This window comes from Protomyctophum bolini (genome assembly GCF_963924005.1).
Source record: "Protomyctophum bolini genome assembly, chromosome: 20".
Lineage (NCBI taxonomy): Eukaryota > Metazoa > Chordata > Actinopteri > Myctophiformes > Myctophidae > Protomyctophum > Protomyctophum bolini.
Window position 1 is genome coordinate 30,219,804 of NC_137881.1, and position 25,148 is coordinate 30,244,951.

At 43.1% G+C, this 25,148-nt stretch overlaps 1 protein-coding gene across 1 annotated transcript; it reads right to left on the minus strand.

The window, feature by feature from the left end:
- Nucleotides 1-587: 587 nt before the first annotated feature.
- LOC308335740 (myosin heavy chain, fast skeletal muscle-like) lies at nucleotides 588-23,857 on the minus strand (the record flags this gene model as incomplete). Its single annotated transcript, XM_080792910.1, has 40 exons — nucleotides 588-631; nucleotides 733-861; nucleotides 1,283-1,378; nucleotides 1,550-1,654; nucleotides 1,756-1,926; nucleotides 3,363-3,488; nucleotides 3,927-4,130; nucleotides 4,587-4,895; nucleotides 5,579-5,703; nucleotides 7,054-7,219; nucleotides 7,419-7,602; nucleotides 7,693-7,889; nucleotides 7,994-8,112; nucleotides 8,246-8,372; nucleotides 8,482-8,871; nucleotides 9,263-9,353; nucleotides 9,578-9,723; nucleotides 9,824-10,000; nucleotides 10,575-10,817; nucleotides 11,429-11,684; nucleotides 12,517-12,653; nucleotides 12,952-13,075; nucleotides 13,186-13,303; nucleotides 13,740-13,827; nucleotides 14,309-14,373; nucleotides 15,213-15,328; nucleotides 15,437-15,624; nucleotides 15,791-15,961; nucleotides 16,052-16,201; nucleotides 17,498-17,616; nucleotides 18,314-18,452; nucleotides 20,140-20,243; nucleotides 21,934-22,032; nucleotides 22,128-22,191; nucleotides 22,293-22,385; nucleotides 22,507-22,618; nucleotides 22,720-22,747; nucleotides 22,850-23,006; nucleotides 23,272-23,415; nucleotides 23,651-23,857. The coding sequence occupies 40 exons, from the start codon at nucleotides 23,855-23,857 to the stop codon at nucleotides 611-613; spliced, it is 5,805 nt and encodes a 1,934-aa protein (XP_080649036.1). The 3' UTR covers nucleotides 588-610.
- Nucleotides 23,858-25,148: the final 1,291 nt, after the last annotated feature.

A 25,148-nucleotide genomic window follows, 5' to 3' on the forward strand; every position in this document is an offset into this window, starting at 1 on the left:
TAAAGCCCTTGGTGGTTTCTTTGCTGTAAGCTGCTGTGGAGTGTGAGTGTGAATGCTTGTTTTTGGCAGCCACTAGATGGAGCCCTAGGATTGTTGTGGGTTTACTTCAGGCAAGCACACTTTATGACCACTATTTGTGGGCTCCTGCAGAAGCGTGCAAATGCAATGGCAAAACACTTAATATTGTAATCCTTGTGCAGTTCATACCTTTTTATTTTGATGTGTGTAGGAAGTGTTGACATGCACAGTAGGCCCTACATTTGACATTATTTATTGAGAACTACCGGCTTGTTCCAGGCATGCCTGCTACATCAATGTTGAGGTGAAGACTGTCCCTCGTCATTCCCATGTCAACCAGTGACCATATCTGCTGCCTGCTTGGATGAAGAATGTGCAAAAGAGACCTTGACCTGACCTTTAGCACATTATAAGATTGACCCGAAATAAAAAATATACCATATGTCCACTATTGAGTCAAACCTCACACTAAAAAGTATTGACGAGACAAAGTAATGAATACAAGAAATGACAAAATACTTTTATTTGCCACCTTTATTGAATACAATGGGTCATATTGTATGACTTTGTACGGTGACTTGAATTGGAGAACTTATTCAGCAGCGTCTTTTCCCTGTAACGATAGGAATATAAGTTTAGATATTCATAATTTCTTTAGTTAAATCTTAGTTAAAGATAGTCAACACAATGAACCCACTATTGAACATGTATTACCTTGGCGTCGCGAGTTTTAGCTCTCATCTTGTTGACCTGGGATTCAGCGATGTCGGCACGTTCCTCGGCTTCCTCCAGCTCATTCTGAGTCTTCCTGCACTTGGACAGGTGAACGTTGGCTGCCTCCTCCTGCAATATGAAAGAGATATATGGTTCAAGGTGAGGTTCAAGGTGAGGTGACCACCGCTCCTCAGGCTCCTGTGGTGAGCTGATGACCACCGGAGCTGAAATAACGTTGAGCGGTGGTGAGTAAAAAAACAGAGAAGGGCTGGAGCGGTGGCGGTGGTTTTCTCTTCACCGTGGCTCGTGACGTCATGTTGTAGTTCGGCGGTCACCTAACCACCGAAAATCCAGACTATGTATGAGCCTTGCACAATTATAGTCCAAACAAGACAATTTCAGGACTTGTGGCCCGTGCAGGTTCATGAGTTCAGGACCCATGATGTTACAGTAACGGGTCCTATGAATACATAACTGATTCCCATTATTCCTTACTTACACTAGGACAACACTATATGCCCATGGCAACCTTAATGTATATTTGTCTTACCGCTTCTTCAGCCTGCCTCTTGTAGCCCTTCACCTTCATCTGCAGCTTGTCTGCCAGATCCTGAAGCCTGGCAAGATTCTTCTTGTCCTCTTCAGTCTGAAGTGAGAGTGAATTTATAACACGTCAGTGGCATAATAATAATAATGGATTGCATTTTTATAGCGCTTTTCTATGCACTATACGTGCTTACTCAAAGCGCTTACAACGGTCCATTCATTCATACACTGGGAGCATGATGGTCATTGAAGTGAACATAAGATGGTCTACCTGGTATGTCAGCTCCTTCACTCTCCTCTCGTACTTGCGGACACCTTTGACGGCGTCCGCTCCGCTTCTCTGTGCAGCTTCGACCTCTCCCTCCAGCTCGCGCACCTTCAACGACGGAACGATTTGTTATCATGGAACGATTTCGTTCTTATTTAATTGACTATTATAAAAGCTAGCGTTGAAGAAGTGAACCTCGTCTTACTTACCCTGCCCTCCAGTTTCTGGAGCTGCTTCTTGCCTCCCTTCATGGCCAGGTTCTCGGCCTCGTCGAGGCGGTGCTGCAGGTCCTTGACCGTGACCTCCAGGTTCTTCTTCATCCTCTCCAGGTGAGAGCTGGTGTCCTGCTCCTTCTTCAGCTCCTCGGCCATCATAGCAGCCTGGGAAAGAGGATAAAATATAGGTCATTGTCCTGCACGAAAAACATGTCTTTTGGTCTCCATGCCACTGCATCACACAACACAATAAAATCAAACATGGTATAGATTATACTTACTGTAGTGTAATCACACTATAAGCGTTCTTAAGGAGTGATATTTTTTTGGTTAAAACAACGTTTTTTGTTAAATGGTTAAATCACTATATTCTGTTAATATATTTTTTTATCCCACGATTTTGTAACCCATTTTTCACCCCTGTGTCAATCATCTAATGTGATCCTGGGCTCTACACACCCTCCGCCAACCTAGTCCCCATATATGGGGGACAAGGGGAGAGTAACGGACTTGAACTCATGCTTCCTTCATGCCTGAGTGTCGCAAATCCCTATATTCTGATAGTGTTCCCAGTTCCAATGTTGTCTGCTCATTTCTTTGTCATCACTTACAATTCCACTTGTTACTTGCGCAAGCAGAGCGCGCAAGTAATCGTTTCGCTTGGTCTCTTCGAAGTGAAGCCAAGTTTTCTTCAACGGTAAATCTGTGCCTGGTTTGCTGGGACTAGTTACAACATTACGTCATCCTTGAGAGAGTACATGGTGTGTATATGACGTAATGTTACAAGTTACAAGTTACAAGTTACAACATTACGTCATATACACACCATGTACTCTCTCAAGGATGACGTAATGTTGTAACTAGTCCCAGCAAACCAGGCACAGATTTACCGTTGAAGAAAACTTGTCTTCACTTTTTGGAACCAAGTAACCACAGTATACTGCTAATCAAATTACAACTAGAACAACTACATACAGTCTGTGCCTGGTTTGCTGGGACTAGTTACAAGTTACAAGTTACAACATTACGTCATATACACACCATGTACTCTGGTCCCAGTTCACAACGATGACGTAATGTTGTAACTGGTCCCAGCAAACCAGGCACAAACCTACGGTTGAAACCACAGTATACTGCTAATCAAATTACAACTACATACTCTGTATGTAGTTGTAATGTGATTTGTAATTTGTAAATCATTACTGTTTTTCTGTAAAAAAGTAGTTAGGTAGCAAATAGTTACACGTAATGATTATACATTTCAAACGTTCCTTCACAGAGATACTGAGATGTGATACTTTCCAGCGATCGAAAGTACTTGCGCGCTCTGCTTGCGCACTAGTAGGCCATTTATGGCCTACTAGTGTGCAACAAGCAAGTATGCACTCGGCAGAGTGCAGTTCTAGTTTAATCTGTATCCTGACTGAAGATTCTTGATTGGATAAAATTGGTATCCTGAACTGAAAATGCATTTATTGAACAGATAAAATCACTTACCCTACCTTGAAACATGTTGACCGTGAGATAGTGCCTCATTAAAAGGTAATAAACAGATAATAAGAGTCACATAAGACCAGAAGGAATCAAAGCGACTGACTTACATCAGTGATGGCTTTCTTGGCCTTCTCCTCTGCATTCCTTGCTTCTTGAACACTGTCGTCCACTTCACCTTGGACCTGGATCAGGTCCGCGTCGAGTTTCTTCTTGGTGTTCAAAAGGCTTGTGTTCTATAAAATGAACATTCAGTTTAGCAATGCATGAGCAAGTATGCAATGCATGACTTCTACTTTAACCCATTTAGGCCTGACGTCGAAATAAAAAAACAAGTCTTCTGAAAGAATATATATTAAAAGATTTGTGCCGCATTTTCACGATTTCTCAAAAATAGCAGACATACAAGCTCGTAGCGCGCCACTCGGTAGCGCGCTATGAGCTTGCAGATCTGCTATTTTTCAACAGCTAAAGTATAACAAAATGCTTAGTTGAAACACCAAAAGGGGCCCTGGGCCGTGGCTCAGCGGTCAGTCTGGCAGTGTGCCGCGGGTTCGACTCCCGATCCCGACGGCCTTTACTGCATGTCACTCCCCCATTTCCTGTCAGCCTACTGTCTGATATAAAATATAAAAATATAAAATAAAGGCAGAGTTTTTTCCATTGACTTATACCTGGGAGTGCAACAGGCCAGCGCGTTCACTGGCCTCCACCAGCTCTTGTTCAGCCACTTTGCGGCCTCTCTCCGTCTGTTCCAGGGCCACTCTCAGCTCCTCGATCTCAGCCACCATGAGGCCGTTCCTACGCTCGGTCATGGCGGCCTGTTCCTTTACGTCTTCTTGCCTTGTGAGAGCGTCGTCGAGGTGCAGCTGGGCATCCTATAAAAAATAAATCACATTTGAGGTGGTCATGTTAAAAGGACCATTTCGCCACTTTTCAACATATCTTCATATAATGGGTCCTCGATAATAATCATGAAAAAATGGCGCATTTTTTTTTCCTACTCGGTCTGTGTCTCATAGGAGGGCTGTGGGGCAGTTCAGAAACCATCTTCCAGTGATGGGGAATACAAGCTAATAGAAACTGCGGGCTTTCTAGTCCTGAAAAGTTGCAATGCGAAAATGGAAGCCGTCGTTCTCGCGATAATGAAAATCTAAACATTTTTGTAAAAAAAAAAGAAAATGTTTAAAAAAAAATCTGCCTAATCATGATGTCACTGGAAGACTGTTTCTAAACTGCCCACAGCCCTCCTATGAGACACAGGCACAGAATGTGACTTGGTTCAGAGCAGTTCCGTCGTTTTAAATGTGTCTTAACTATTTTGTTTTGCGCACCTTAAGCTGTCCCTGGAGGTTCCTCAGCTGCTTCTGGGCCTCGGCCGCCTGGCGGTTGGCGTGGCTCAGCTGAACCTCCATCTCGTTCAGGTCTCCCTCCATCTTCTTCTTGATCCTCAGGGTGTCGTTCCGGCTCCTGACCTCGGAGTCCAGGGCGCTCTGCATGGACTCGATCACCCTCTGGCTGTTCCTCTTGATCTGCTCCAGCTCTTCGTCCTTCTCCGCCAGCTTCCTGTCCACCTCGCCCTTGATCTGGCCGAGCTCCAGCTGGACGCGGAGAATCTTGGACTCCTCGTGCTCCAGAGTACCCTGAAACGTAAGACGGGATCAATAGGTTTTTTTTTTTAATATATATTTTTTATCCCACGATTTTGTAACCCATTTTTCACCCCTGTGTCAATCATCTAATGTGATCCTGGGCTCTATACACACCCTCCACCAACCTAGTCCCCCATATATGGGGGACAAGGGGAGAGCAAGGGACTTGAACTCATGCTTCCTTCATGCCTGAGTGTCCAAGTTGCTCCTTTACACCTGACAGGGGGGGGAGTTTCCCTGGTTGGACGTACTGTAGCGCGTGGAAGGAACACGTTATTCCAACCAGTTCCTTTCCCCTCCATCAGGCGCCCCGGGCTGGCCAGGGGAAGGCAGTTTAGTGACCAGGATTACTGCATGTTTTTTGTGAGGGTACCTACCTATACCCTCAATAGGTTGTATAGGACTTTTTAATGTAACATAGATCATACTGTATACACTGCTATGCTGTTTGAATGTAAAACGTGTTGAAAGAAAATAATGTAAAATCCCAAACGTATGCGTAGTTCATATCCACACTTTTCCTAGCTGTGTGTGCTCCAGTTCCTGTTGATTTCATTGGATATCATTGGTCATCTGACCAGTTTCATTGGCTTTCATTGGATCAAATCGACAGGAACTGGAGCACACACAGCCCAGGAAAAGTGTGGATACAGTATAGGAGCTAAAAGTTTCACCTCGGCTTCCTCCAGGGCTGTCTGGATCTCGGACTTCTCCGTCTCCACCTGCTTCCTGGACTTCTCCAGCTCGTGGATGCTCTTTCCAGTTTCACCGATCTGTTCAGTCAGGTCTGAGATCTCCTCTGCGTACGCCGAGGTGGAAAAGAGTCCATGAGGAACTGCACAATCAATCAGCAACTATACGGTATTTTTGTATTTTGCATTTGAATAGTTTTCAAGCTTTTATTAACTGTTATTAAAATAACTATAGATCGGTGTCCGGCTGTAGAGCACCGAGTCGGTAACGATGGAAGTTGGAGAAAATACCAGTTGTATATACCCGCGTCAGAGTACCCGTTCCACCCATCTGTCCGTGTCCCTTTTACACCCATATATGGAGGTTTCTGTATACGTCTCTCTGTGTCCCTTTATTGTGTCCCGGCCTCACAGACGGCTACCATTATACTACACCACTACACTTTATCTTATCTTAATATTCTTATGCATTATATATTATCTCACAACACTGTTATATCATATTATCTTACACTAGTACATTCATTATTATTGTTATTCCTACTACTTGTATTTTCTTGTATCGCCTCCCTGTCTCTAAGTCTAAGTCTTCTATTTCTCTCCCCCGACACGGTCGAGGCAGATTGCCGCCCACCCTAGAGTCGGGTTCTGCTTGACATTTCTTCTTTTTTTTTACCACTGTCGCAATATTGCTTTCTCTGGGTGGGATGTCTGTCGGTTTTGCAAACACAGACAGAGCTTTGTCGCTCTACATGTAGTGTAGTTGAGGCAACTTGTTAAAATTGAATTGAATTGAATGGGAAATTCCTATATGTGGAGTTCTGCGTCAGGCAGGCCCCGAATATGAAGTGATGTGATGTCAGACCAGGCCTATAGCCTGGAACTCACCTACATATGCTTTCTATGGCATAGGCAGCTCCCGCGGCAGGATCCACCGGGAGAAACTATGCGCAGCTGCGCGACATGAGACTAATTACTTAGAGCGACAGAGAGAGAGCGGAGTGTGTGTGTGTGTTGTGTGTGTGTGTGTGTGTGTGTGTGTCAATTTAACAAAGGTGCAGACGATCAGAAATCAGCAGAGAGTGAGCGGTGTTTGCGCTACACTCTATGCCGAATCGAAGTGGACTCGGAACCCAGACTTTTTTTCTCTCCCTGGAAATAAAAACGTCTGGGTTTCCGAGGCTAGACCAGGCCAGGTCCATATATGGAGCCTGCAGGGCATGAGGGGCCCTGTCCAGAGCCCAGGCAGAGGCCTTTAGTGGCGGTTCTGGACAACCGTGGGTCCGACCGACTCGACACCGGGCACTGCATTCCCTGTGGGGGAGTGGAACGCGTGTGTCGAATTTGAAGTCAGTGAGGCGAACAGTTCTCGAGTTATGTGGATTACACACACACACACACACACACAGAGACAGATACTGTCATATATACTGTATGATGTAGAGAGGAAAACTCACGTTGCAGGTTCTTGTTCTCGCGCTTCATGGTCTCCAGATGCTCCAGAGACTCCTCGTAGGAGTTCTTCATCTTAAACAACTCGGTGCTGAGAGAACGAGCCTCTTTCTGAGTGCCCTCCAGCTCCGCTTGGCTCTCTTCAAACTTCTGCTTCCATTCTGCCAGGACCTGCATATTATAGCAGCAGTAATGGAACGTGTCAATGTACCACACTTTAAAGACCCGCACAGCATTTATATAATTAAATGTGTCATTTATACCGCACTTTAAAGACCTGCACAGCAGCAGTAATGACATGTGTCATTCTTCACCACACTTTAAGAAGGCACGCATTATTCTGTTTTAAAAATAATGTATGTCAAAGCACCTTATCGAAGTTCCTCTGTTTCTTGTCGAGGTTGGCAGCCAAACCGTTGGCCCTCTCCACGTCAACCATGAGGTCTTCCACTTCGCCCTGGAGTCTCTGCTTGGTCTTCTCCAGAGAGGCGCACTTGGAATTCACGGCCTCGATTTGCTCCTCGGTTTCCTGAAGACGCTGGGCGAGCTTCTTCCTATAATGATCGGTTTCAAATGGAGTAAGATTATTGTGAGCAATGTTTTGTATAGTGAGTGGTATACCTGATGGTGTAAAAACCACTTACTTAGCCTCCTCCAGCTCCTCGGTGCGTTGGACGGCGTCAGTCTCATACTTGCTCCTCCACTGACACACCTCAGCGTGGGCCTTGGACATTCCACGCTGCAGCTCCGCCTTCGCCTCTTGCTCCTCCTCAAACTGTTCCCTCAGGAGGTCACCGTCATGGCGAGCTGATTGCACGGCGTGGGAAAGGGCGTTCTTTGCCTGTCCAAAGGAAAAAATACCCGAATAAAGTCAGCTGGATAAAATGAACAAAAAGTAGAATAAGGCCTATATTCCTATAAAAAAGAAAAGGCTGTTCCTCACACCTTAACCTCCTCTTCCACGTGTCTCTTCAACTCCTCGATCTGCTGGGTGTAGGCCTGCTTGCCTCTGGTGAGCTGAGAGACGAGGGCTTCTTTCTCCTCAAGTTGACGACCAAACTCACCTATAGTTAGACATTTTGAATATTAGTTTCAAACATTTAAATAATTGTTTTTTGTTGAATACATAATAATCCTTATCCTGGGATAACTGCTGATAAAAGCATTATCTCTAAGCTACTAGACCTGGACATTTACCATTTTCCGTCAACAGTCTTGCTCTCTGTGCTCCAATATCATTAATCTGACGAACATTTTCGTCACTCTTGGACTTGATTTCACTGAGTTGGTCCTCGAGGGTGCGACACATCTTCTCAAGATTTCCCTGTTGATTAACATTGGATATATTCAATAACTGAAGTAACCTAAACAACGTATTCGTTCTTTTAAATATTCTGTCAAGAATTGCAGTCGCACACAAGCATTCTTTCCACCTTTGCCTTTGCAACAGATTCCATGTTGCTGGACAGGTCGTCGACCTCCATCTTGTATTCGCTCTTCTCCTTCTCCAGTTTCTGCTTGACGCGCTGGAGGTTGTCGATCTGCTCGCCCAGCTCCGCGACGCTGTCCGCCTGCTTCTTCCGGAGAGCAGAGGCGGTGGCCTCGTGCTGCAGGGTGGACTCTTCGAGGTCGCGACGCAGCTTCTGGAACTCGGCCTCGCGCTTCTTGTTCATCTCGACCTGAGCGGCGGTGGCGCCGCCGGCCTCCTCCAGCCTCTCGCTGATCTCCTCCAGTTCCCTGGTGAGGTCGGCTCTCTGCTTCTCGACTTTGGCGCGAGCGGCGCGCTCCGCCTCGATCTCCTCCTCCAGTTCTTCAATACGAGCCTTTTTCGAATTGAGGAAGATGTTAAAATATGAATGAAGTCATATAAACACTGACTTCTCACCAGTAAGACGCGCAAACGCGGGAAGCGAACGCAGCTGAGACCCTGCAGATCATGTCTGTCTGTCTGTCTGTCTGTGTGTCTGTCCCGCTGTTACTGTATATGTGGACCTGGCCCCTTTTGTGCCCATATATGGAGCTGAGTGGACCTGGCCCCTTTTGTGCCCATATATGGAGCTGAGTGATTGCTGATGCAACACACTCCATATTTGGATAGCGGGACAGACACACACACAGACAGACAGACAGACAGACATGATCTGCTAGGTCTCATAGTAAGTGCTCACTGCGTTCGCAATCAATAGTTTTAAAGAAGATGAAAAAAAGTAATACCTGGAGTTCTTTGATCTTTTTCTGCAGCTGGGCGCCCAAAGATTGCTCATCCTCAATCTTACTCAGAAGCTGGTTTACTTCAAAGTCCGTCCTGTGGAATACAGTCCATCATATTTTAGTGGTAGTTTTTCTCCTCGTCATTTCATATTGTTATTTGTTTTGTATGATATTTTTTGCCTTTATTGATAGATTTACAATAGTTTGGGGAAGACACGCAAAGGTCAGCCTTGGTGCCTGGACCGCTCAGCCGGCCCCAGGCCCATATTGTTATTATTAATACTTATCATTATTATTAATTATTCATATTGTGGTTACTTCTTGAGCTTCTCTTCAGACTGTTGTTTGTCGTTCTCCAGATCCATGATGGTTTCCTGGGCCAGTTTCAGATCACCCTCAAGCTTTCTCTTGGTTCTCTCGAGGTCCATGCGGAGCTTCTTCTCTTGTTCCAGAGAACCCTCCAACTGCACAACAATATATTTGTGTTGTTATTCAGTACAGCAATATAAATTAAAAACATCCTAGATCCTATAGATTAGATCCTGATTGACTTGATGAACTGACGTCGTCAACTTGCTGCTCCAGCTTGGTCTTGGCCTTGGTCAGAGTGTTGACTTTGTCTTCCTCTGCCTGCAGGTCGTCCAGGGTCTGCTGATGGGCCTCCTGGAGCGCCTTCTTCTCCTTGGTCAGCTTAGCAAGACCTTCATCTTGAGACGACATCTCCTCAGTCAGGTTCTTCACCTAAAATAATATCATTATTATAATTAGAGACGGGGTCTGGCCATGAAAGCCCCTCTCTTCACAGTGTCTCTTTAAAATAGCTGGTTGGAGACTGTACTCCCGCAGCCAACGTACCACACGCATTAGCAGGGTCGAGACTCCACACAAATGAATGGAATTGCGATTTCAAGGGGGAGTGGTTAGCCAGGCTACGCTATTTTGACGTGAGAAAAGGTGGATAGAGCAGATCATATAATTAATTCATTGGGAGATGTCAGAGGTCCTTTGACGAGTTTGGACACCAAAATGTGGTGTCCAAATGCGGAAGTGCAAACGAGCGCTCAATGTTAAACCCCAGCTGCGCGGGGTTTCCTCGCGTTATATTCACGGGCCCGCCTGAAGTTCCAGCTTTGACCAGTAGCCCTCGGGCGGCTTCAACTTTGGCCAGCCGCTCTGGGGGCTTGGGCGGAACACGTACGGAAACAATAAGGGGTCTTAGTCCCTTTCGGGCTTGACAGAATAGATTAGTTGTCATGAAAGGATCATTATTGTCCTATATAACTTGATGAGACGGCTAGAGTGCATAATGTTGAACCTTGTTTTCAGTGGCGTGCTTCTCCTTCTCCACTTTGGCCAAGGTGAGCTCCAGGTCATCAATGTCCTTCTTGAGCTCAGAGCATTCGTCCTCCAGCTTCCTCTTCTTGGCGGTCAGCTCAGCGTTGATCTCCTCCTCGTCCTCCAGCCTCTCGGTCGTCTCTTTGAGCTTCGCCTCCATCTGGATCTTGCTTTTGATGAGACCCTCGCATCTCTCCTCGGCATCATTCAGAGCCTCGTCTCCCTGTGGTTGTCAATGAAAAAAGAGAAGTGAGGGAACGTGGCGGCGTTTGTTCTATGGGTGAGATATACAGTATGAGATTTGTTTTTCCGTTGCTTCCTGGGGGCAGGGGGGGTACATTAACACGAGGGACATTAGCAGACTGAACAAGCTGTTGAAAAAGGCAGAATCATCATCACGGTACTGTACAGAAGCGGATGTGAGGACAGGGAAGAGGCTTGAGGCAATTAAAGGGGGTGTCAGTGATTTCAGTCAAAAACCCTTAGGTTTCGTTTTTGCCTTGGGACACAAGCTTTCATCCAATCAGGATAGAGAACAAAAACGAAACCTAAGGTTTTTTGACCCCCAGGGGTTAACTGGGGACAGGGAGGAAGTCCTTATATGGTCAGCACACTCTATAGTAGACAAAACAAAACAAAAAAATAAGTGATATTTGAATTAAGTAAAATCACCGACTCTACCTTTAACCTCCTCCAAATGGATATACTATAGTTAGGCCACTAGGGAGGCATTCTCTGCCATGGTCTATATCCTACATTAGATACAAGATTTAAAATGATAAACAATATGAAATATTAGCAACATTTCCTGTAAAGTGTAACAGCTATACTTACTGATTGCGCTGAGAGTGCAAGGTTATTCTTCTCCTGCACCAGAGTCACCAGCTTCTCTTCCAGCGACTTCTTCGCGGCCAGGGCGGCGGCCAGGTCAGTCGTCATCTTGTCATAGTTCTCCTTCATGTTGGCCAGCTCCTTCTCAGTCTCGGCGCTTTGCAGAAGAGGCTTGATCTTGTAGTAGACCTTCATCCATGGCCAGTGTTTCACACTGACGAACGAGCGGAGGTTGAACTGGATGGTGTAGATGGCCTCTCTGTGTGGGAAAACGCGGTTTCAGTCGATCATGATTGAGGATGCACCCTGAGCTGCAGATCGAGGGTTTCCATGTACGTAATACGACAGGGTGTTATTATAGCTGCCATTATTGTGTCATTATTACTATTGCTGTCGTTGTTATTGCGGCTGGTATTATTGTTGTTGCCCCCCTGGCAAGGTAAATGCAGATGACCGCCTATACCCTATAGAGCCTGGTTCTGCTTGATCGGGCTTCTTCTTTTTAAGGGGAGTTTTTTTCTTGCCACCGTCGCCAACAGCTTGCTTAATACGTTTTTTCTATTTTATTGTAGTGATTGTGACTTCACACCTATTTTATTAAACGGCAATAGAGTGCCGCGAAGTCCTGACGCCACTCGCTCGTCCCCCTCGATTCCCCTGGTTCACGGTTCATAGAGTAATTTCTCTATGGAGAATAACATGCATGGGCTCAATCTTAAAATCGTTTCATATAAGCGTCGTGGTCCAAAAATAAACAAGCTGTCTGTGTTATTGTCAGGGAGGTGTCTCTGTATCGTTTGCGACAGTCAGTCACTCATGTTTCTATAGCGAAAATGTATAATTCAGTAGCAGTAATAGCGTTTTTCTCTCAGTCAGTTGATTCTTCATATCCATATGAGTGAAGCGGCCTGGATGATTTGTTTATTTTTCAAACAGTTCAATGAGGCGATCTAAAATCCCCCTATGAGTATTACAATGCAAATAAAAAGTACGCCCTCTATACCGATATTGACGTCAGACTTCGGTGCTCTATGACAACGTTTACTTACACATTGTACTTGATATTGAATTGATGTTTACGAAGTATATACCTTCTCGCCGTCATCTTGACGTACTCCTTCCTCATGAGGTAAGCCCGTGCGAGAGCCTGAGTCATGGTGACCAGATTAGCCAGCTTTTCATCTCGCATCTCCTCGAGGACGCCCAGCAGGCCGGCTTTGAAGAACACCTGAATACAATGTTACACAACACAGACACTGTAACTATAAACAACCATACAATCTATTTTTAGTCCTCTCTAGCCTATCTCCTGCTTCTGTAGCGTGAGGCAGCTTGATGTACAAGTACACCCCCTGGACATGACGCTAGTATGTCGCAGGGACCTCCTCTGGATAACGTTAAATCAGTCGGTGTGTTTTACCGTGGCGTGTCCAAACATGTACTCCTCATGATGTACGCTACAGTGTGCTTTACCTTGGTGTGTCCAAACATGTACTCCTCATGATGTACACTACAGTGTGCTTTACCTTGGTGTGTCCAAACTTGTACTCGTCAACGGGAACGTCAATGGACCCAAGCAGCTTCTCGGAGGCCTTCTTGTTGTCCATGAACGCGCCCTCGGGACATGCGCTGGCGTTCAGTACTTTGTACCTGTTTTGTAAAAGAGGGTAAAAAAAAATCACACACTTTTTTTTTTTTTACCTTGTAAACCTGTGACGTGGCAATAAAGCACTTCACGATTGTGAAAAAGAAATGAACACCTCTGCTTGAAGTCGGCATAGGGGATCCTGCTGGGGAAGCCCTTTCTGCAGATCCTGATGCCCTCCAGCACGCCGTTACACCTCAGCTGGTGGATGACCAGGAAGTTCTCCATCAGGCCTGTAAAGATGATGACATTGCTTCATTAGCACTGCCTGTGTGTGAGGACTAAATAGTTACACACTGGCTAGCCTGGAACTCACTTTTTATGGCATAGGCAGCTCCCGGGCAGGATCCGCCGGGAGAATATATGCGCAGCTGCGCGACATGAGACTAATTACTCAGAGCGACAGAGAGAGAGAGAGAGGAGCGTGTGTGCGTACATGTGTGCGTGTGTATGTCAATTTTACAAAGGTGCAGACAATCAGAAATCAGCAGAGAGTGAGCAATGTTTGCGCTATACTCTATGCCGAATTGAAGTGGACTCAGACCCAGACTTTTTTTTCCTCCCTGGAAATAAAAACGTCTGTGTTTCCGAGGCTACACATGTGGCCAACGTTGCATTAAATGACCACCTCACAAGTAACCGTTTTAAATGGTTATGTTCCGTGTTTACCTGGAGTCTTGGACTCGTTGGGGATCAGGCAGCGCACAAAGTGAGGATGAGTGCTCCTCAGGTTGGTCATCAGCATCCCCAAGTTTGCCTGTTGAGAAATAAAAGAGCCAATTAGGCTTATTAGTAGTAAAAAGTGATACAATATTGTACTTTTCCCTCCGCAATTAAAGGTAGAGTAAGTGATTTCACTCAAAAAACCTTAGGTTTCGTTTTTGGCTGTGGGACCTAAGCCTTCGTCCAATCAGGATAGAGAGTCAAAAACGAAACCTAAGGTTTTTTTACCCCCAGGGGTTAACTGGGGACAGGGAGGAACTCCTTATATGGTCCGCACACTCTATAGTAGAGAGGATTATCACAACAAAACAAAAAAATAAGTGATATTTGAATTAAGTTAAATCACTTACTCTGTATACCTTTAAGCCCTATATTTTAAACTTCAACCAAAGACAGCAAATCACAACAGAACTTTCTATTTCTATAACAGAATTATTGTAATTCCAACATGAAAAGTCATGCCTTTTTGCTTTACATGGATTTAATGTTGATATAATAATGAATTATATTCTTACCCTGAAAGCACTAGACACGGTCTGCATGGAACCACCCTTCTTCTTGCCTCCCTTCTTTGTGTTATCTATTTATATTTGTTGGAATCATGAGAATATACCTTCAGGCTCAGGTGGGGGGGGATACATAATTATATAACACATTATAATCTTATCAGACATTACAATAGCCTATAGGGGGCACCGTTACGTTGCTCAGCAGTGTTGTTTTTGTCGACTAAAACCCTAAGACGAAAAATGTTCGTCGTCGACTACCTTTTTTCACTGACAAACAAAATGAAAACTAAGCTATGGTGACTAAAACTAAGACTAAATGTATTGACAATTTCGTCCAACAGCTAGAAAACTAGACTAAAATGCCAGGAAAGGGACTATAGTGGACAAGAGATCCAGTATAAGTCATTTTACACTTTTGGTTGCATGCTGAGAATAGCAGATCTTACAAGTGCACAATGCGTCGCAGCGTGACACGTTGTGAGCTTGTAGATCGGTTAAGTGTAAAATCAGTCATTACGACAACATCAAGGCCCGCCAAAATACATTTTAGTTTACTAAATCTACTGTAGATTTAGTCGACTAAAACTGGACTAACACTAAAACATTCCAGGTAACTAAAATGTGACTGAAACTAAATGAAAACTATTCAAGAGACTATGACTAAAACTAAAATAGAAAGTTGCTGCCAAAAACAACCCCCTCTGTGTTCCTATTGCCTGGGGTTTAAACGGCCATATAACTCCAGTTCCCAGCATGCTAAACGCCCCAAACCCGGTAGGAGCTCTTAGAAAAGGGCAAATTCGCTTCTCGCCCTCAGGACGTCTTACTGGTAAACATACAGTAGATACCTTCAGGCTCAAGTCATGGGGGAGGAACACATGATATTATTATACTGTATTAAACCATATACCTTCAGGCTCAGGTGGGGGATAGAACAGGGATAGCAGTTTAATTGAAGACTTCTGGTACAGCTGAATGACAGAGTCGTTGAGAGGATCCTTGTTCTTCTCCAGCCAGCCTGTGATGCTGTAGTTAGATAGATTAAAAATAATAATAATAATAATAAACAGCATATAGTGGACCAGGGAGAAGTGGTTTAGAGTTATAGGAATAAATATATATTAATATATTCACCTGTAGTCCACCGTTCCAGCGTAGTGGACCAGGGAGAAGTGGGCCTCGCCCTTGCCTTTACCAGGCTTGGGTTTCTCGAAGGCCTTGTTCTTCCCCAGATGCTGGTCAATCAACTTGTCGGAAAAGGTTTTGTCTGAAGCCTTCGGGAACATGCACTGCTCTTCAAGGATGGAGAAGATGCCCAAAGGCTTTGGAAAAGGAGACAAAAGAGACAAATCCAACAAAAGCAACATTTAACATTATGTCCATTAAAGCACAAAATAATTGTATACCTTTCTCAACGAACGCAATGCTGCACGGCCAAGTCGATAGCAATACATAATAATATAACACGCTACAATAATAATTGTATACCTTCTCAATGAGCTCAATGCAGATAGCCAAGTCCATGCCGAAGTCAACGAGATCCCAGGGAATCCCCTCTTTCATGTACTCTTCTTGTTCCAGAACAAACATGGTGTGGTTGAAAAACTGTTGCAGTTTCTCATTGGTGAAGTTGATGCACAGCTGCTCCAGGGTGTTGAACTGTGAGTTGGAAATGTCATTAGCCCATGCAATCTCTTAACTGTGACGAAAATAATTTAAGTCTCCCACTTAAAACGAGTCCATGCTTACGTCAAAGATTTCAAAACCGGCGATGTCCAGCACACCGATGTAGAAGTTTCTCTGCTGCTTGGTGGCGAGCATCTCGTTGATCCTAATGACCATCCAGAAGAACTGCTTCTCGTAGATGGACTTGGCCAAGGCACCGACTGAGTTCATTACCTGAGGAAATAGGAACGTTATTAGTAGTGAGTGGTGTGAATTACACCATTTGCAAATGACAATTTAGGCATTTAGCAGATGCTCTTATAATCAAGAGCGATTTACAGTAACTTAATTCATTTAGGCCTGAGGCCGATTCTAAAAGCGCCTTCTAAATACAGAGGCTTGCACATTAAAGGACCACTTTTCAACCTATCTTCATAGGTCCTCACTAATAATCATGAAAAAATGGCACGATTTTTTCCTACTCAGTCTGTGTCTCATAGGACGACTGTGGGCAGTTTAGAAACCGTCTTCCAGTGACATGATTAGGCAGATTTTCTTTTTTTAAACAAGATTTTTTTTTAAAGATATTTCGATTTCCATTATCGTGAGAACGACGGCTTCCATTTTCGTATTGCAACTTTTCAGGACTAGAAAGCCTGCAGTTTCTATTAGCTTGTATTCCCCATCGATGATGTCACTGGAAGACGGTTTCTGAACTGCCCACAGCCCTCCTATGAGACACAGACAGAGTTGAAAAAAAAAAAAAGACTAGTCATTGTTTAGACATGGGTTAAGGTTAGGTTTAGGTGTGCTACCCCGTGGGAGGTTAGGTTTAGGATGAGGGTTTGAGATAGGTTATAGTTGTATATGGACTAATGACTGGTCTAACCAATGACTAGTCTAAACCAAAAACTGTCTAAACTAAGTACTGCACCCAAATAACATGCTATATTATCCAAATTACATTTCATAGCCTTTATATAAGCCTGCAAGGTCGTCAAGGCTATAGCAAGTGCTTGGAGCCAGAAGGGAGAAGAGTCTGTCCTGGCGTTTTAAGGAAGATTCTGACAGCTTCCCTGTGTGTTAGCTGATCTGAGTGAGCGGGAGGCGTTGTATGGTTGGATGTGTTTTTAGGTACAATACTGTTAAAACAATATGTCAGAGGCGCATGCATGCGGAACTGCACGTTTCTGTATAGCAGAGTGATATTTCTGTATGCTCTTCATATATTTGTGTTTTACCCCTTCAGGCCCGCGGGAATAACCCATTTTGGGGTTCTGTACAGTATGTACAGTATTCAAATAAATATATTGATGCCGCTATAGTTTTTCCAGTAAACTTAGGTCAGGCGTTTTTTAGAATCGGCCTCAGGCCTAAATGCATTAACCCATTTTGGGCTCATAGGCGAACTTGTAGATCTGCTATTTTTTTTAAATCGAAGAACGACTGACATAGAAACATAGCTTTTTCAGAAGGTCAGAATGGTGTTAAATAGATTAAATATAAATTAATTTGAATCAGAACACTCACCTGTGGCACAGTCTGGCCCTTGGTCACATACTCGTTCCCCACTTTCACTCTGGGGTAGCAATATGCCTTAAGCATCTCCGCTGAGTTCAGACCCATCAGGTAGCAGATCTTGTCGGGCGCTAAAATAAATACAATTACGAATGACAAAGTATTTTGCTGTCGGGGGGAGAAACCACCTAACTCCATTTTTGGGGGATTTTTGAATTGTTTTCATAAATCAATGCTATTGAACACCCTTCACCCACACATGTCTGTGTCTTGGTTAAAAACTATATTGAACCAATGAAAAGTATTAAAAAGCGCTTCAGACAAAACCTCTTAACTCCATTGTATACCCTCAAACTGTCCGCTACAACTAACTCCACCACATCTCCCGCTCTCATGCAAGTATAATTGACAATATATAAAGTCACAATAGCGACTTTGATGAGGCAGTATTGCTTAGTTTAAAAAAAATCACACCCGTGTGAAGTGAGGGGCACTCTTATCATCATCAATTACAACATGTTTGTTTAAGCAACGGGTGCTAATGTTTGTTTTAGTCCTCAACACAAACACTACATTTCTCTTTATTGTCTAAGGCGTTTTCTTAAACGAGCATCGTTGAAAGACCACAAACACTAAAGCTGTATATATAGGAGGGGCTAGCTCCCCTAAAAAAATATATTTCCTTCATTTCCCGAAAAATGTATACAAGGTGGTTTTTCCGTGACAGCTATACGTGTGACAATTAATTTGCAATACTGCATAGTTAAATATTCAGCGTGACATCATTATATTATCGGCATTATTTTTCCATTCCTCGAATCCTCTCACCCTCTGTGCCGTCTGGCTCCGCCTGCTCCTCGCGCTGCTTCTGCTTGAACTTCATGACTCCGTGATGCATCACTGCGCCGGTGAACTTGTAGATGTACTGCTTCTCCTCGTTGGTGAAGCCCAGGATGCCAATAGCATCCTGACATCGCAATAAGCAGCAGACATGAAGCATTAAGCATCAGATTAACAAACATCCTTTAAAACAACTCTGTAAACGGTATAAACAAACCAACATACAGTATACGACGTGTATACAGGGGGTGCATACTTAGTTTAGACTAGTAGTCATTGGTTAGACATGGGTTAAGGTTAGGTTTAGGTGTGCTGCCCCCGTGGGAGGTTAGGTTTAGGGTGAGTGTTTGAGATAGGTTGTAGTTGTATAGGACTAATGACTGGTCTAAACCAATGACTAGTCTAAAGCAAGAACTGTCTAAACTAAGTACCGCACCCGTATACGGGGTATAAAGTGACAATATAAGGACTTTTAAGACCTTTTGATGGGGTGCATACTTAGTTTAGACTAGTCATTGGTTAGACATGGGTTAAAGTTAGGTTTAGGTGTGCTGCCCCGTGGGAGGTTAGGTTTAGGGTGAGTGTTTGAGATGGGTTGTAGTTGTAGGACTAAAAGTGACAATATAAGGACTTTTAAGACCCCTTAATGGGGTGCATACTTAGTTTAGACTAGTCATTGGTTAGACATATGGGTTAAGGTTATAGGTTTAGGTGTGCTGCCCCGTGGGAGGTTATAGGTTTAGGGTGAGGGTTTGAGATTGTATAGTTGTATAGGACCAATGACTATATATAGTCTAAACCGAAAACTGTCTAAACTAAGTACTGCACGGCCCCTTTTTAATACCTATAAAATAAATAAATAAAAATCAGACTGCGTCGAAAGTGATCAACAAACCATGCTATATATAAAATGTTAAAACATTGGCCAAATGTTATAGTTTAACGAAATGATACGAAAGTTCTACTGAGACCTGCATGGAACCCGTCATTCTATATGATTCTATATATCACCTCTTTGGTGGATATCACTAATCAGATGAGTTGTGCTCACGGTTGGCCCTGTGAATCATTTTATTTTTGTTTCATTGATTCTCCTCCTCCTCCTCCTTCCTTGTGCTCTCTGTTCAGGTCACCCACCACCCCCTCCCCGACACCCGACTATCTATACTCTACAGGGGGGCGGGCTCCGGAGACCCTACTGCCCTCCATCAGGCAGGATCTGATCCGATCCGGAACGAATCTGATCAGAGAGTCTCCTCCTGCGATGCAGGGGCCCGCGCCAAAGTCATCTATATCGCAAAGATAATTGTATTCATCTATTAAACAGACCGGTAAGTATATATATATATATTCGTACTACTTCGTTCATGTCTTTAACGTCTGCGTTTATCATTAAATATCTTTTCATTCATCTTACGGAGTTTTCATTAATAATATCAGTGCATTCATCTCATGGTGTGAAGGTCTTGAGTCGAATTTGTCAAATATTACCTATAAGAAAGAGTTGAAACATGTAAAAACGTGTAGATTGGCTATTTTCACTATTTATGTGGGGAACCGAGTCAAACTAAACGTAATGTCAAACTAAACGTAATGTCAAACTAAATGTAATGCCTCATGAACTGCTACAATTCTAAGTGCTTGTCAGAGTGGTGGGGGTCCCCAGTTAAAACAGGGTTATTTTGGGGGGCCACGGCCTGAAAACTTTGAGAAGCACATTTGGCAGAGCAACAGACTTCAGTGCACTGTGAGTATACAAAGTGTGTTAAAATGTGTTATAATAAATAATAAGAATAAGAATAGTGTTCACTCACGTCAGTTGCATCCAGCTCTGCTTTGTCGTCAATGCTGGCCACAGTGATCACACCCATGCTGATCAGCGGGAAGTCGTAGGGGTTGGAGGTGATCAGAGACATTTCTTAAAAAGGGATAAAAAAAAGGGTTATAGTGTTATATGATTACACAAAATGTTTATATACGACTCAATTCTCCATGTATAATGTGGCCCCAGACCAGAGGCGCAACACTGACCGAACGCTAGGGGGGGATATAGAGCGGCGCCGCGAAGCGGCGCCGCCGAAAAATCCGTCCCCCCCGTCCCCCCCACTACCCTAGGGGAGGGGGGGATGGGGGGGTCTAACCACCAAAACGTGGGGTTATGGTTAGGGTCGGACTACAGAGAGGTTGTTCCAGTGACTCAATCATTGAGTCACTGGAAGCTAAACTATCTGCAATTTCCCCGAAAAATAATTAGCCTATATCTATACAAGCTCCATTAGCAGGCAGCAGCATGTTTTGTCTAAATTGTCTTTGTGGCCAACAAATGTAGCTACATTTGCAAACAGTGCTGTTGACCATGTTGTTACATGGTCCATATAACATACCACCAGACCACCAACAGACAATGCCAATATGCTATATTAACATTAGAACGTTTTAAAGACAGATTAATTATTGACGACAATGCAACCTGTGGGTCCAACGTCACTGAAAACTTTCATAATGGCAATTAAATTTACTCACGAGTGCTGATGTGAAATGGAGGATGTAAGAACACACTTTTGTTGTATTAGAGCAGGGTAAATATGAAGTTTTGCGCCAAGGTCTTGTTTATATTCATCTTTACATAGGCTGTATGTTATTGTCGCAATTTGGTCCGTCTGAGATCTGAGTGAAGGGGGCCTTCCTGAGTGAGGGGGTTTCTGACGGCGTCGCTTACTCGCTTCCCCTCTGTCAGAGGTGGAAGCTACGCGCAGCCGTCGGGAACCCCCCCAAACCGACTGTCCCCCCCCCCTCCAGAAAAGAGGTCTTTCTGCTACAGAAACTGTCAGACGAAGACCAAAAACACTAGCGGGGTTCCTATGTTGCGTTATATTTTTCGAAAGAAGCAACAGCTGTACCTATAGTCTCGTACCAGGCCCAAACTCATCTGGGGGGGACCAATGTGACGCTGGCAGGGGACGCGTCCCCCGCGTCCCCTAGGCTATTGCGCCCCTGCCCCAGACTCCCAGCTCCGTTAAGTCTCCTCCTTCTGTCCCTTTATCCCATTTTGACCTGAGATCAGATTCTAAAAAGCTATGTTTCTGTCAGTCGTTCTTCGATTTTTCAAAAAATAGCAGACCTACAAGCTCGTATAGCTTGCCACTCGGTGGTGCGCTATGTGCTTGTATATCTGCTATTTTTCAATAGCTACAGTAAAGCATGAAATGGGTTATAAATGTCCTGCCACATGCACCTCCACCTCTCCCTTCTCTATTCCGTATCGCACTGGTGGAAATGTAAAAGTTCTCAAATGTTTTACTTAAGTTAAAGTATAAACACTGGAATGTAGTCAAAGTAAAAGTCTGGAATTCAAAATGTACTTGGGTAAAAGTACAAAATGATTGGCATCAAAATGTATTGTAATAAGTGGTTAATGTATGTTTTGTAATAATCAAAATCTACAAAGTAACTAGTAAAGTTTTTAAATAATTGTAGTGGAGTAAAAGCCACAATATTTGTCTCATGAGATTAGTATAGTTCTGATATAGTTCCGTCTATCAATTCAACACAACGCAGAGATGCACATAACACCGGGGTTATTGTTTTTCATCAGTAATTCCATTTACCAATAATCTCAGGTTTGTGGTTGGTCATCATCTGGAAAAAGATGTGGTAACCTCTCTCCGCAGCAAGCTGGTAGGTCACTCTGGACTTCTCCAGCAGATCTATATATGGGTTGCACATACACTATAACTCAAAATGTATAATCCTCAAATGAAGGCATAATATATAATCATCTGTGAACTAAATAAATACTTACATGTCTCAATATCTGCACTGGCCAGTTTACCCGTTGAGCCGAAATGGATTCTGATGAATTTACCCTGTTTGATATATATATATATATAGCACAATTTGTTGCATCGCTCTACATTGTGGAATTATTGCAAGATTGTCTCATTAAATGACACTATTGTACACTTACAAAGCGAGAGGAGTTGTCATTCCTCAGAGTCTTGGCATTACCATAGGCCTCCAGCAAGGGATTGGCTGCAATAATCTGATCCTCCAGTGACCCCTATAGAATTTAAACAAATGTCAGAGTTATTTTTAATTGAATTGCTATGTTGCACACAAATGCTTTATGTTCAAAAACCTTTATTTGTTAACGTTAACGTTAAAAACATGAACATATATACCTGGATTTTGCCACTATCGGCTGCACATTTCTCCCCACTGGAACTAGCTGCTGTTGCAAAGTACTGGATGACACGCTTGGTGTTCACAGTCTTCCCAGCACCGGATTCTCCACTGGTTATAAATGCATACATTTTCAGAGAAATGCAAGTGTAGTGAATTTGTGTACTTATGTTCTTTTTGTTAATGCCTAGTCGTAGATGACGGAAACTTACGTGATCAGGACAGACTGGTTCTCTTTATCTGTAAAATGTAAAGCAAAACTTTTAGTTGTGTAGGCCTATACAGCACAAAACCATTATACTGTAGTTATATATTTTTTATATTGTCCTGTCTAGTACGTACCCATCAGCATGAACTGATAGGCATTGTCAGAGACAGAGAAGATGTGGGGTGGAGCCTCAATACGCTTCTTGCCCCTGTAGGCACTTACAACCTCCTGGTCGTACACTGGGAGCCACTTGTAGGGGTTCACAGTTGCACAAAACAAACCAGAGTAGGTCTATAAAAGGGGAGAAGAGAGAGAACATTAATGTCATATACAACAAAGCACTGAGCATGCCCACATATCTGGGCCAACGGATCACTGACTACAGTCACGTATGTTGCAAGTGGCGTCAACTTGTGAGCAAGTTAACTTCAGAACCATGAATTAGTTTGAATTAGTTTTTTCTATGGTTTTCACTTGGTGACATATAACTTGTACTCTGTGTTTGTCTTTCTTTGCTGCAATACTGTACTGTCGTCATGCATGTAGAAAAGCTTACATAGATCATCCATGCTGCATAACGCTCTTTGAGGTTATACAGGACGGTGGCTTCGGTGAGGTGGGTCATCATGGCCATGTCCTCAATCTTGTCATACTTGGGGGGGTTCATAGGGGTGACGTCCGCCTCAGGGACAGTTCTTGTCTAAAAAGAAAAAACACAACTTCAGAATGTAATCTGATTTAGCAGTGATTACAATTGTACCGTGACACTAAATTAGATTTTTTTTAGATACATTTTCATTTTTATTTTTATTTTTATTTTTATTTTTATTTTTATTTTTATTTTTATTTTTATTTTTATTTTTATTTTTATTTTTATTTTTATTTTTATTTTTATTTTTATTTTTATTTTTATTTTTATTTTTTTAGATACCTACGTCCTTCTTGTCGAGCGTTTCCACGGTGACTTTGCCACCCTCCTTTTGTAGAATTTTGCACTTGACGTACAGCTCGTCCTTGTCGGCCACATACGCCGCAGTTTTGGCGTCGAAGGGCGAAGTCTGAGCTTCGATTCTCTCCCTCTCCGGCTTGCGGAGATATATGGCGGCTTTGCCGTACTGCTCCATCTCTGCGTCCGTACTCATGGTGGCGGCTGTCTGTATAGCGCAGTAGACGGACAAATAGATGGCGTTGTGATGCCTTTGCTATAACTGTATATCTGAGCAGATAAGAGATCATTATAGGATGATTCTTATGGTTATATGGCTTATTGTAGGTTTGTTAGAAAAAAATATGAACACTCACTTTTCCCTTCTATCAGTATCAGTGGAACCTTGTGTGCAACCCCTAAGTGTCGGGGGGGGAAAAAACACATCATTTTGAGGACATTAACATGGTTTAGGTCTAAGAATTTAGAATAAGAATAGTCTGATCGTATATTACTATGGCTATAGTCGACTGGTAGTAAAAATACAATTAAAATAAGTTTGAGTGAGAGATTGTGGCAGTCCTATATTAGTCTGATCTGACTGCCAATCTCTCAGTCAAATCATGCAAAAAGAAAGAAAAAAAAAGGTTATGCAATAATAGATGATCATTCCATTTGGGCCATGGGAGCATGTCTGATTGTATACTTGCTTGCTTTCTCCCAATAAATGACAACATGAATAATTTAATAACAATTTATATAATCATGAATTCAATTCAGCTGTCATCAATGTGTCCAAACACGGACAAGCGTCCATGGTAAGACTAAATGTTTTTATGTGATGTATTCCCATGCTTTTTTGTTCTTGCTTAATGTAAGTCGCTCTGGATTAAGAGCGTCTGCTAAATGCCTAAATTGTAAATTGTATAATTGTCCATGTCCATACAGAACATGCATGCCTAATGACTGTCTATTTTCCAAAGCTTAGATTGTCTCAGTACGACAGGTGGATGATGTCAATATGACAATTTATTTTCACTGTCTCTGATTGTCTTTAATAATGCTTTGAAAAATCCAAAGCAATCAGTGAATCACTATAGAAAGTTCAGAAAGTGAAGTAGAAAAGTAGACAAAAGCATACAGAGATGGCCATGGAAATAATAGTTCACGCCGAGCTCTCTATAAGCTTTCCACTTAATGAAATAAAATAAAGTACAACGGGATGAGAACTAACCACTCTCCCTCTTTAAAAACATAGCCTGTGTTCTCCATCGTGTCCAGTCTGTCCACTAGACTAGTATGTTTATGTTAGGGTACTATTATTGATCACTCACTTTCTATGTCCGTGGCAAAAAAAACAACAAAAGCATAAATGTTTTGAGGAAAATAACCACCACAAGCCGGCATGTTGATGACCCCTGATTCAATTGAATTATATAAATCCTAATTTCCTAATGTTCAGTCTTTCCACACACCACTTAAGAGAGACGTTTTTAAATGTCTCATTA